Below are 14518 nucleotides of genomic sequence, written 5' to 3' on the forward strand. Positions count from 1 at the left end.
AAGCAACAGTAATGATTACACACATTGTCTTTAATCTCTTAAACTGATCTTACATTAATTACTCCTTTTTACTCTTGTATAGCACAAGTCTGCTGTCCTTGGCTTCAATATGCGATAAACATCTAATATTAAAATTGTTGTTGAAGGTCTGTTGGCTGCTTTGAAGGCCGAGGGACCAGAGCAATCAGTAAGCCACCGCTAGAGAAGCATCCTTGATAACTCTGACAACAGAAGACCACATGGCGGGGACAAATGAGACTGTGTCGCACATGGGACGGATACCTTAGTTCTGTAATGAGGAGTCATGAGAATTATGGTGAGCGAGGCATAAAGATATAAAAAAGTAAGAAACAAAAATAGAGATTCACAGAGAGAGAGAGAGCAAGAACAATAGAGATATTCAACTTCAGGTCCCTTATGGACCATGGCATATGTGTACACAGAGGAAATCTGTATTGCTCGGAGGTTGCTCTTATAGCTCCGGAGATTTTATTGAGATGTCACTACTATAAAATGAACGTGGATTGTATAGCATTATTACATTTGTCTTGGAAGACTGCTATAAGACATGTTCACACTGAAATCTGACTTTTGATTGTGTAACTGGTCCTACTCGACCTGCTCCAAGCGGGATTCGAACCGGCGTCTCTGGCATGAGAGGTGGGCACACTAACAAGGACGCTAAAGGCCACAGCCTCTAGAGTCAGTTGGTAGTGCACCTCTTGAGGCCAGGAGAGTGAGGATTACATGCACAGCTCTTACTAGCTTGCCTCCGTAACACTCACCCCCTTAAACCTCACTCCCATCCGGGTCACGGCACCAAATGTGACCGGTCCTACTTGACCTGCTCCGAGCGGGATTCAACCCAGCTTCTCCGACATGAGAGGCGGATGCGCTAACGAGAATGCTGAAGACCGCAGCCTCTAGCGTCAGTTGCCATTGCACCTCTTGAGGACAGGGGAATGAGGTTTATTCACACAGCTCTTACTAGCTGGCCTCCGTTACACTCACCCCATTAAACCTCACTCCCATCTGGGTCACGGCACCAAATTTAATGGATCCTACTCAACCTGCTCCGAGCAGGATTCGAACTGCCGTCTCTGGCATGAGCTCTAACAAGGCTGCTAAAGACCGAAGACTCTTACCGGCACAGCTCTTACTAGCTTGCCTCCGTTACAGTTGCACAGTTTGAAACACTGTCAGGAACTCTACAGATGTCATGTGAGATTACTAGGGTCTGAGAAGCAGGAGACTTAAGAGTCCCCTTTTGCTCTATATTTAATCTCACTACAATCTATGAGAGACAAGTAGAAATATTAAAAATCTCATTTGCAGTGTATTTTCTATAAGTAAAAGGCAGTTTATTTATTCACATAAATGCGTAAAGGAAGGATATTATGGAAGTGTGCACCACTAGTGACCAACTGTCAAAAACAAAAAATTATGCCTTTTGTTTCCTGAACAGTTCACCATCCACGATTGGTCAGACAAACAGAGAGCCATGCCCCAATCTCACACCACTGGTTGAGCCTGTGTTGCTGTGCTGGCCTGGTCAGGAAGCCAAAACAAATAAAGTAATGTTTCAAAACTGCCTCAGTGCCACAGTGTTTTCTAAGGGCTTACATATAGCTGTCTCTGCATATTAAACTGGAATAACAAAGCATTTAAACACCAAGAATTCAGCTCCATAAGCTAAACCTTGACTTTAGAGTTGCTTTACTGAAAAATGGGTGCAGTTTGAATCCCTCTGAAGGTCGCCATCCACCTGACCTACTTTCTTTCAGTCTTTCTCACCCTCTCGATCTCCTTTTTCTTTCTTCACCTACACTTTCTGCCTCCCTCTGAGCACCACAGCTCAGAGTCAAATCAACTCAGACATGACTCCTGTTCCAGGGCCTCTTTCTCTGAAGCCCACCGTCTTGGCCCTAAACCGCAGGTGGCCAACAAACTCCCAATGGAGGTTGCATTCAAGAGCACCGAACACAGGATAAACAGACTGTCTCTTTCTCTCCTCATCTTCCGCCACACTAAACCACCATGTCATGTCTCATATATAAAGTATTATATTCCATCCTTGCTGGGGGTGGTAGGGCGCAGTGCCGTCTTTCCCCCTGATGAGCTGGAAGTGCAGAAATGGATGTGTGGCAGACACACTCGCATCGATCGTCAGGCTGGCAAACCCCTCCTCCCTGCCATTGCAGATGGACCATGGCCCAGGAGCATTTAATTAAAGAGCATGTGAGAACAGCTCCCAGCTGCCACCTCTACGAAAGCTAAAACCTCACGATGGCCTCGAGCTCTGCCCTCCCTCCTGACGCACTCATGCTAATCAAAGCCGCTTTCAGGACGCAGAACGGAAAGGACAAAATCAAAATCGCCTCCATCAATCGTGGCAAAGGATGGAACGGCAAAGTCTTTCACAGCAAAAAAAAAATAAAAACGCATGTGAATATGATCAAATAATGACCAATAATGTGCATGGGCGAACGGAAGGGTCGTCAATCAGAAGCTTTGAATCAAGGCCACTGTGTTCTATGCAAATAGACAGCAAATGGGAAGCGGGATTCGCTGGGAGGCTCTCAAAAACTAACAAGAGTCTTACGAGCCATCAGTGAAGAACACACGCAGGCATAGTGAAGCACTGCTCATTTCCGCAATCTTTCTTATTCAAATCCACCTTGATTGCTCTGTAGAGGTCTAGGCTGGCTGAGATAGCAATGCAAAAAAGGGTAATATCAATGATGGCAGGCTCTGACAAGTAATGTGGTGCAGGTGAAGATTTCTAGCAATGCCTTATTCATATTTTGTGTGGAGGAAAATATATCATTTTGGCTAGGATTGTCTGTCAAAGCCATATATGTAAGATTGTTTACGCTTATGATGACTACATGAATTGAGAACGGAGTTTCAATTTGCAAAATGGCATGTCAATGAAGTAGCGCCAAAGCAAGAATTTTTTTGGCCATAATCTAAATTACGACCTTTCCTTATAGTGTCCATATCATGGTGACTTGTGCACTATTAAGTGGAGATCCTCAAAATGGAGATTGTCAGTCGTTTATGGTTTGGCTGTTGTTAGGGCTTGCAATGGCTACATGAATTGAGAACGTCACTTTGGTTGCAGCCAAACAACGACCTGTCTTTATACGTCCATTTCATGGAGACTTGGGCCATATTTGGACGTTAAATGATTGAAATAGGAACATGATGTAATTTCAACATTTTCAGGCACAAGTCTGTGATTTTATTGCCCTCTGATTCCATTGCCTGACCCAAGAGAAAATCTCCAGATGAATCACTTACTGTTTTTTGACAAACAAAAGGGTTGTGTGGGTATTTTATTTCTCTCTGAATCAATATCTCTGTGGTTTACAAGGAAATCATTTTCAAAATCTAGACTACCAGTGTTCTACTATTTTACATCTTACGTGATAATAAGAAAGATGCATGCTTCAGATAACTGAAATTATCAACAAATAAAATTACAATGTCACCCGATTCCAGTGAATGTGAACTAGAAGAATAAGAAAATCAAGAGATTAGAAACTGCTAATTTTGCTATTAATGGCAGATTTGCATAATGCTGGTTTTGCAAAAACCGCCTATGCCAAGTTGGAATATGTCACATGCCTGAACAGGTGTGAATCAGAAATCATGTCTAATATCACTGAATATCCATTCAAACATACACATTTACATATTTCACCTGAGAAGAAATTACCATTTGCACATTTAAACTTACATATATTGCATTATTTAAAGCAAAGTTTTAAGCTCTGGCACCGTTGCTCTCATACTAATATCATACTAACCGATTGCAGTTGTTAGAAAGGACACCTGCTCCGTCTCCTTCCCATCATTGTATACAGCCAAGTGCCAGATGCCAGAGTCCATGTACTGTATAAAGCCTGTGTCGTGACTGGTGAGGGGCACCAGGCTCCGCTGCTGGGCTGGAAAAGGCGGACCCTCAAGGCCTGGCAACCCTTGCGACAGGAGCCGACGGCCATCCAACAGCTCCACAAAGTCAAACTGGAGACAAGGAGAGACAGACAGACCACAAACAAGCATTAGGACTGACATATGAGCCTCCAGGAGCTGATAAGTCCTACATGTTGGAGCCAACAGGAGCTGGTCTCTAAGGGCAGGTTGAGACTGCGAGAAGAGAACAAACGCTAGGTGTGAAGGGACAGCTGCTCACACTGTACCAATTTGTGCAAATATATGTAGAATGTTGAATCTCACACCTCAAACCTGTACGGTTTATATGTCACCTCTAAATAATAGTAAAGTATGTAAAATATAGTTTATTTCTTTCAATTCTGGTATGGCATATGACCTTGACATTCTTGTTTGACAGTTGACAGTAAGCCAAGTAAGAAATGAAGCCATAGCATTTAACATAAAACACATTAACACTTAAAGGCTTTATTTTCCTCCCCATCAAACACATTATTTCTTACCGTATCCACATGTGCTATTAAGGAAAAGACATACAAAACCAATCTGTTCGCAGAAAACTGAAGAGGAGAAAAACGTAAAATCTCTTCATTTATTATTGGTTAGTGATTGAAAGAGTCTTGGAGTAATTTCCAGGGACACAATACCACTGCTCATACGAACCAAATCAATACAGAGAGGCAGAGATGCTCTGTGTTCAATAATATAATTAAGTGTCTGTTTACGTCAAAGCCTTTGAGATGAGTCTTTACGAAACGATAATATGTCACAAAATCAACTGAAATCTTAGGGGAATATACTACTCATATAACTTATTGACAAATGAATAGGCCGGGAATAGAATAGAAATTCATTTTTGGTTTAATTAAAAAACCTCTGAAACCTTTTAACGGACGTAGGATAAGCTTTTGTAAGGTCGTTTTGTTGATGTGTGTAAGTTTCGATGTTAAAATACACAGCAATACTAGCTTAAACAATGGTGTTTAGGGGTTGGACTTTGTCTGACTAATGGCTGATGGAATGTTTTGGAACATCTAATTCCACAGAATCTACGCAACTCAGCTTTAAAAATACAAAAACATCAACAATTAGCGGTTAGCATGCAAGCTCCATTTAAGACAAGTGGTTTTGATTCCCGCCTGAATAGTGAAAAGACAAAATAAACACTGATTAAATATTCATCTGAACGGACTAACTTATCCGACTCACCTGTGTGTGCGACGGTGGCAGGCCTCTCCTCCCGTAGATTCCAACCAAGGCATCTTTACTAAGAGACACATTAAATTTGAGGTACATGGGGTGGTCGATAAAGACCTGCGACCTCCAGAAGATTCCAGGCGGGATCAGCTGGGCGACTTTGCGGCCCACGTCTATCTCGCCCATGTCTATGAAGCTGTCCTCCGGGAAAAAGCCATCTAGTTTACCTGTGGAAAATGAAATCTATCAGTCAGCTCGACGCCTCATAAATCTACCATATGGTGTGAGGAGAGGGTCAGTGTATTGGGTGAATGACCCTCTTGCTGATTTTCCATCACACCAGGAAAAAATAGCCACACTGACCATTGACCATAAAGCTGAAACTTCACTATACAGGTACTAGAAGTCTAAAACTCAACATTTTGTGGGTAGGTGATGTATATCTGCCGTTTTTATAAGTTTAATATAAAATAATTTTCATTTTGATTTGGAATTTAATTCAGCATTTAAATGAAAGATTTATATATTTGTTTCATTTTTTGTATTTTCAATTATTTACTCATCAGAATATTTCGGAGGCAGTGCCTCCCTTGCATCCTTGGAGAAAACACCCCTGCACCTAATCCTGATGTACCCTCCGCATTGGACCCTGAGGAAAGAGCAACATCTGCTCGCTCAGGTGGATTGGCCAATTTCCACAGTGATGGCGACAAAAGCAGACATCCTTGCAAAGAGAGCCCAGAGGACTCTCAGGCAGCTTTCGCGTCGGGCTACACGCGCTACAGCAGATGGCAGTCTCCTCAAAAGTCAATCATTTGCAATGTGTTATATTTGGAGAGACAGGACATGCTTTCCCACCTTCCAATTTACCGCCTCCACATAACGCATTACCACATCAGTCGCAATTACACATCTCAGCTATGCCGCATTGTCATTGGTCGAATTTTTGAAAACATGGCCGGGTATTATTTCATGCAAAATCAAAGAAAAAAGCAAAAAATAAGAAATTATATTTTCCATTAAAAAAAATGAAGCTTGAATACAACGTTTTTAAGACTATTAGGACCAGCAGTTATTACAATACAAAATATCAATCAATCAATCAATCAATCAATCAATCAAAATGTCAGTATTAAAGGTTTAGTTCACCCTAAAATGAACATTATCCCATGATCCCATGACATTCTAGGTGTATATGACTGTCTGCTTTCAGATGAACACAATCTGAGATATATTTAAAAATATCCTGGGGGATGTCGGGGGATTTTGATATAAAAGAAGAGGAGCTTGAGTTTGTTGCCCAGCCCTATTTGTTTGAACCGCGAGAGGCGTCTATGCTTACGATACTCCTATATCCTGCGTCATACATCGTGTCAGGGGTTACTCTTGTGCCGCAAGTCGACTTGCGCAGTATGCGTACGGTCACCTCTATAGAGTTTTAAATATGGATATTTTTCTTACAAAAACCCATCACTTCGCTTCAGATGGCTTTTATTAACCCCCTGGAGACGTATGGATTATTTTTATCATGGATGGATGCATTTGGCCTCCCATTCACTACCATTATAAATCTTTGGAGAACCAGGATATTTTTGAATATATCTCCGATTGTTTGTGTCTGAAAGAAGAAAGTCATATACACCTAGGATGGTTTGAGTCTGAGTAAATTATGGGATAATTTTCATTTTTGGGTGAACTATCGCTTTAAATTGTGATTATTTAAATGAGAAGAAAATGTATAATAATAATAATACAAATATATTATAGTAATTGGATCTTCTCATGAGAAACAATCATGCAGGTATGATGTTCAATCAGTGTCCATGTTTTATTATCAGTTCAGTGTTAGTACTCTGTATTTACCATAGTAACTGTTGTTTCTGTAACCTTATCCCAAGATACCACTTTATTTACACTGTGTAATTTTCTATATTTTTGATGACTTTGGTGGCTCATACCAACTTACTAACTTTTGTTCTTTTATTCTTACAATTCATGTGTATGTTAAGTAAAGTGGGGTGGCTCAACGATCATGGCCAAACCAGTCAAGATGCTATAAAGAATATCTTAAATTGTACTATTTATTCCTCTTTGTATTATCATTATTTTTGGCCGATCACAGTGCCCATGGAGTAAATTTCGATTCCCATAGAAACGTCCAGTTGAGTTGGTGAATGCATGAGTTAAACAAGGTCTCAATGGCACTTTCCAGATAACAGGTTTATGGGTAATTGAACTGATGTGAAGGTGCAACGTTCAGATGGTCAGAAAACCTCTCCGGTACAGTGTTTATTTAAGTTAATACCAGGGATGTACAGCACAGTGACTCTGGATTGATTTGCCGTGTTCCTGATGACAATGTTACTCTGACAGTCAGAATTAAAAAGCCCGGCCTATCGATTTCCCCTCAGCCGCAGATGTCACTCAAACGGAGGCACCGCCACAGCCTCTACGTTTGTGGTTTCGCTCGCTCCCTCTCTGCCAGCTGCTAAATGAAAAAAGACGTCTTGGCGACTCATCTATATGGTAATGGTCTGATCTCCCACCTTTTGTCCGAGGCCTGTGGCAAATCAAATGGCTAAATACGGGTTGTGCTCGCAAACTTTTCCTACTGTACGAACTTCCGTCTCCATGACCGTGGGGGTTAGTGTCTGCTTTCTTCCGCTGCCAGGAAAACTCTTGTCCAGTCTTGGAGATGAAAGGAATGCATGGCTTTTTGGATGGGGCAAGTTCTAATCTGCCTTGAGCCCCTGGATACTCAATCCCTAAAGCTGTGCCATTCGTTCTTCCAGGAACAAATAATACCCTTCCCATTTTCCCTGCAACTTTCATTGGATTGTAATGCAGATCTCATGGCAAGCAACTGAGACTGGTCACAGCATGGAGTTGGCTGACAAATAATCCTGGATCTTGAAGTCTTTGAAAATCAAAAATAAGACGTTATAATACTGGCCAGCGTGCAGCGAAATTAGCGGGAGATGAGTTCATGCGAATCTGGCAGGAAATTAGCTTGAAATGTTGGAATGTGTTGTCGGATATGAGATGACTGAAGGGCATGAGTTCAAACGCTTGGCCAAAAAAAAAAAAAAAAAAAGTTTAAGGTTAATCAAGGCTGGAAGAACTTTTTATTTTTTTCCAACCAAACTTGCCTTTTTACATCAGGGCTGCACCCTAATAAGGATCACTTTTAGACAAATCTCAACAAGTCAACATGAAATGGCATTAACAATCCATGTATCCAAGTGAAACAGAAACTTTTCAAAGTTCTAAATAGAGATTATTGAAGTACATTTTACAAGAAAATTCCATTTCAGTGATTCTACTTTAAAATGTTGCATTTAATTCAATGTTTTGCTTGCAGTTTCTTTTTAATTTACAAATTTACAATAACTTCTGAGTCAAAAATGTTTCTACACCACTTTTTTTTGCAGTGGCTGCTCAAAGCCGAATCCAAATGTGAATAACTTCAGAATAACACACGACAATGACTACGTTTACATGGACAGCAGTAATCCAATTATTGACCTTATTCTGAATAAGACAATATTCTGATTAAGGTGCTTTTAGAATATTCCTTTCATATTCCCGTTTTAGATGTTATAGAACATAGATCGATTAATGGCACATGGCATTACGTCCCCATGCCACACGTCCGACGTTCCCTCCAGAATTTCACATATCAACATACAGTTCGTCTTTGTTATGGTGCCATATACAGTTTTGGATGTTCCAAATGCAGTTAATCATTTGTCATGCTATATGTGCAAATAGACGATGGCGGATACAAATTCTCCAGAAACAGGCCTCCTCTGTACTTTAATTTGGCAACATTTCATTCATGCCACCGCAACAAACTCTGAGGTACTAGATATGATATGAGATGAGAAGAATTTGATTTGTGCATTCTTGCTTGAAGCTATGCTCTCTTGTTTGCCGTCAAACAGTTGACCACTGCCTTGTGTATATGTGTCTTGTCGCAAAATGAGGCGAAAATCCCCACACAACGTTATGTACATGTCTATAATGCACTTTGATAATGCGACTAAAATAGGAATATTGTCGTCCATGTAAACATACTGAATGACACATGCACAAAACCACCAGGAACAAGCATTTGAAAAGTAAACACTCATTTGTGATTTCATGTTGACTTTAAACCATAAGGTTTGGACATACCATCATCTTTGCTTCCTCGATCCGGAAACTCTAAACCCGTGTTGCCCAGAGGCGGCAAGCCCAAATCTGTGGGCAGATGTAGGCCACTCGTGTTGTCTTCCGTCAGCTGATATATCTGCCTCTGCATTGGCTGTAAATGCCAGTTGAGACCGAAGAGGTGCATGGCTGCAGAGAAAGAGCAGCAGCAGATGGTAAATTTACGTGTGTTGGAGCAGTGATTCCTGAGCATGTGCCTTGGTGTACATTATTGTAATTAAATTAGATTCACTAAGGAATACTATAGACACTGCATCAGAAAATTAACATCCTGAAGGCTGTGGGGTAATTAAACCAAGGCTGTAAGAAAACAAATGTGTTTTGACATGATTAATCTTTGGCAGTTTAAGAGCACCAAGAGAACCAAAGCAGACTGCAGATTAATATGTCAGTATGTGCAGATTAATAATGACGTCATTGATGTTGTTAAATTTGTACAGTATAAAGTACATAAAGTATTCTCTTAAGCTCACCAAGGCTGCATTTCTTTGATTAAAAATACAGTAAAACAGTAATATTGTGAAATATGTTTAAAATATATTACCATAAGAAAACAATTAAACTATAATTTATTCCCGTGATGGCAAAGCTGAATTTTCAGCATCATTACTCCAGTCTTCAGTGTCACAGAAATCCTTCAGAAATCATTCTAATATGCTGATTTGGTGCTCAAGAAATATTTTGATCACTTTTGATACATTTAATGTCTCCTTATTGAATAAAAGCAATAATCAAGTAATACCACCCCAAAAAAAAAAAAAAACTTATTATCTTAGTTACCCTAAATAGACTGCTTGGGGCAAGTAAGATTAAAAAAAAAAATCAAATGATTAAAGGTGGCAGTAATGAAATAATAACTGTTAAGAAAGATTTCTATTTCATATAAATGCTGTTATTTCTATTTATTAAAGATTCTTAGAAAAATGTATCATGATTTCCACAAAAATTTCAACACTGATAATAATAAGAACCATTATTAACAATTGAGCACCAATAATAACAACTGATAATAACTGAGTGGTAGTGTACATTTCATGACACTTTGTAAACACAAACTAAAACAAAACAACAACAAAAAACATCAGCCCCCATCCTTAAGGGCAAAAATAATAATATAAAAAAAATAAAAATAAAAAAAAAACATTTTGAACAACCCACAGGCAGAAAAGCCAAAGCCCACAGGGCAACTTTTCTTTTCATCCCCATTAGCTTGCTAATACCCCCCATGGCTAAAGAGACAAGGAAATGATAAAGTCAGCAGGAACACAACAAGAGGTACGGATGAATGCATGAGCAGCACCAGAAGACACAGCGATATTTCACAAGGTCAACAAAAGAAGTAACCATTGGGATGAACTCTGATGGCGCAGTGAACAGGGAAGGAGGGGCCAGGCATGATGGATCACCAGGACAAGAATGGTCAGGACCAGCTTAGCCAGGCAAAACCTTGTCCTGGAAGTCTTCAGTCAGCAGATAAAATGCCAACAAAAGGCCTTGGAGCGCTTTCTTGCACAGTTTGAATGGAAGTTCTAAGCACATGATGTAAATAACCAAATAATTCAATTAAGCTTGTGAAGCTGCTGCATACCAATTCACACTAAAGCTATGTAGTTTACTGGTAATTGAAAAGTACACACTGATGAGTATGCGGTAAAACAGGATTCACTAACATGCATCAAACTTTGTTTGTGTTTGCACGTTAATGTTAGTATGTAGCTAAATTAAATACAATTCATTATTACTTGATCATTGCCATTTTTTGATGTTAAAACATTTTCTGCTACCAAAGTTTTGCATACAGAGACACCTATAATCATGTTATTCATATGGTTATTCCCCCCCAAAACTGTAAACACTGTGATTTGGTGGTGCTACAGTATCAAAACATCTTTGTTTGAGCATTCAGACCAGCCTAATAGAGCAACACTGGCTCTACTATTGGTTGGAATACCTTGTAAGTTAAAGGCCCTGTCCCAAATGGCCCGTTCACACCAAGAATAACAACTATAAAGATAACAATAAAAATATAGTTCTAAAAATCATTCTAAATACAAAAGAATAACACAGTTCACACCACAGCTATAACGATAACGATATAGTGAAACAATATTGTTAGGAACACTTTCAGAACAATGTTGAACGATAAAACACTGACAGCCAATCAGAATCCATTCTAATTTAGGGGGTCGCACATTTAAAACGGCAGACGACATTGCAGAGAAGTTAATTGCCGAGGTCCAGAAAAAGCCACCACTGTTTGACAAGCCAACCCTCCTTTTATGAATACTTAAAAAAAACAAAAAAAACATGTATATATAGAAAACAATCGGTCATAACCTCAGAATAAATGTTGAGAAGTATTAATGATATATGCCAGGCTAGCAAACAGTGTAAAATAAAATTACCTCAGGTATCCAGTGCTAGTTTCGACAACATTGTCTTGCTTCCTTTGAAGTTGCAGTGAAAAAGACAAGGTGTTGTTTTTATTTCACTATATTGACTTCCTCAGCTAAATTCACTGTAAAATTAGATCGATTATGCTAGCTTTTCACTCGAAATATAGCATGCTGAGGACAACTGTTGGGTAAAGCTGTGCAAATGCAACAAGAACAGCAAAAACACAGTGTGTGAGCTTAGAATAAACAGACCACTATCATTCATTGGTGTTGACGCAAATATAGTTATCTTTATTGTTATCGTTCTTGATGTGAACCGGCCTTAAGCCTTCGCAATCTTTCTCTGAGTCTACACTTTCTTGACTTAATACCGCTTTGACTCTCGGGTAGAAATCATCGAGGGTGCATATCGGTTGCAAAGGGGTGCTCGCGAGCACCCTTCTGAAACCTAACAATTGGGACACCCTGCCGTCTTAACAGACACACGCAAGTGGTGTCCATTGTAAGTCCACAAGATCACATGAAGTGTGCCATATTGGACAGGGCCAGAAATTGAAGGAGAACCCTCAAAAACTCCACCTCTTCCATAGTGCAAGGTGTTGTGGGCAATTTTAGCCCAAAAAGCATGATTTAAAAATAGTATAGCATCCAGGCACTTTTGGCAGACTAATATCAATGCACTATGAACTGGTATGAGACAATCTTATAATGCATCTTATAGTACTGATAGTATACATATTGGGATGCAGCCAAAGTATGTAAGACAACTGCTGCCGGCACAAACTATGGCGGACTATGGCAGTGTCGGAGTAGATAAAACAAATGATCTCGAGCCTTGTCTCTTTCTTATGCTCCATTTCTTTCCCTACATGAGTTCCCGTTTCTCCTTCATAAGTACAGAGCTGGTTTCAAATTGCACAAGTGGCTTTCTCTGCCACACTCTCTTGACAACCTGTAGTGACAATTCAGGGCTAAAATTACTTTTCCGCTCCACTCAATATTTCGGAGAGGTGACAATGTATTTGTTTTGTGTGGCAGCAAATATCTTGTCTCAATCAGGGTGAGAAAAGGTCTAAATGAATGATTTATTCTTCTGTCAAAACATTTCTGAAAGAAACATATAGCTGGCATAATTACCAGACCTCCACTCAATCTTGATTTCTGTGTGACGGAACACTAAAATTATTCAGCAGATTCACAGATTAAAGAATACCAAAACAAAAATAACGAAAAAACTTTAACAGTACAAGGTGTTTACAAGACAATGCTCATAAGGCAATGCTCATAACCTACACACCCTGTTAAATAACATTGACTATCAAGCCCTTTGTAGGTATATAAAGTCCAACCACATAATAAATAAGACAGGCTTGAACTTTATCTCAAAGAATCAAGACATTTCTGGCACTGCAAACAAAAAGAAACAAAGCAATCCATCAATTCATTTTTTAGCATCATAAAATTCATTTCCTGGTGTTGGGTGTTGTTGTAGGTTGTTGGAGGATCTTTTATTTCAAAATAAAACAAAGAAAATAACTAGAAATAGAACAAAGTAGTGGAGATACATGTTCATTAGTGTTGGTGTTGGGGGGATGGTGAGTACACCAGTTTTATCATTAATAATGAAACTAAGAGAGCAATGCCTCACTGAGTAGGAGCTGATTGGCTGAAGTGGTGTTTACAGAGGGAAAGATGTGCCTGAATTCATTTTCAAAGAAAAACAAAGAGCTCTGTTTAATTGCTTCATTGGGCCTTTGCTTGGATATCCTCTGTCCTGCTTTACATGTTGTAAAATCAATGATCCTTAAGATTCTGCAAAGATGTGCTTGCCCTCGCTTAACCAGAAGCATCAAATTGGCAGTTTTAAAAGCCCAGTTCACGGCTCACAGACTGCGGATCAAACTAGTTGTGACAAATAGAGAGTTCTGCTTAACATCCCTTTGCATGTTTGGCCATTAATTAAAGCCATATTACTTGGTAGCCACCCCGCATTTACTAAATGGTCAAAATGTGGCCAGAAAAACGATGAAGCCTTTGACAGGCGTTGCCATGGCAGATGAGAGTGGCCATCCTCCGGCTTAGTCAATCAATAGCCATTTGGAAAATTGCAGGGCGCGCATTTTGTTGATTGCATTCCGACAGATTTGGGCATTCCTGAAGAAAGGTCTAAATGTTGCCGTTACTTTTGCAAGAGAGCATTTGTGGAGGCGATAAAAAGTCGTTGCTGTCTTGAGAGACAATATAAATGCAAACGACCGGGCCCACCCGCCCCCGTCGGTAACGCTGGAATTGACTGTGTCAAAGGCGGACAGACACGCTACGAGACAGATGGCTTGGTTTGTCATCACCCGAGATCGAGTAAGGCATTCCTCTAGCTCGCTCTCTTTTTCTGCAGCACACTGGTTGATTTGTGGCTCTGTGGGAGGAAGCGGAGAGTGCAGTTGGCGCATGGGCAGTGGGGGTGGACAATTGAATCTAAGGCATCATGGGTCTCGGTATCATTCCAAATGTCCAAGTAATTGCTCCGTCAAAGGGTCCATCTTCCATCTGGACCCTTTTGCTACTTCTCCTGTCTAGCTCTGATGTAAAATACCTCACACTTCCCAGCCACCCCCCCGCTACCAAACCTCATTATGATTTATGTCCGAGCTGTCCCGGTATCTATGATTTCCAGAGTGCGTTGGAAAGAGTCCAACTTATGAAATATGTTTCCCTGCCTAGCCCAAACTCTTCCATCATCCAAACTCACTCTCTTT

General features: G+C 40.1%; 1 protein-coding gene across 11 annotated transcripts in view; it reads right to left on the reverse strand.

The window, feature by feature from the left end:
* The window catches only part of tenm4 (teneurin transmembrane protein 4), a 261307-nt gene that overhangs the window by 110787 nt on the left and 136002 nt on the right, over positions 1-14518 (reverse strand). For all 11 annotated transcript variants that reach the window (XM_048160290.1, XM_048160292.1, XM_048160289.1 and 8 more), the window contains 3 exons: positions 9331-9495; positions 5167-5381; positions 3813-4029 (listed from right to left, as the gene is read on the reverse strand). In XM_048160290.1, coding sequence (XP_048016247.1) covers positions 3813-4029; positions 5167-5381; positions 9331-9495 — 597 coding nt within the window. The remainder of the gene's footprint in view (positions 1-3812; positions 4030-5166; positions 5382-9330; positions 9496-14518) is intronic.

Source organism: Megalobrama amblycephala, linkage group LG16 (assembly GCF_018812025.1).
Source record: "Megalobrama amblycephala isolate DHTTF-2021 linkage group LG16, ASM1881202v1, whole genome shotgun sequence".
In the NCBI taxonomy this organism is placed as follows: domain Eukaryota; kingdom Metazoa; phylum Chordata; class Actinopteri; order Cypriniformes; family Xenocyprididae; genus Megalobrama; species Megalobrama amblycephala.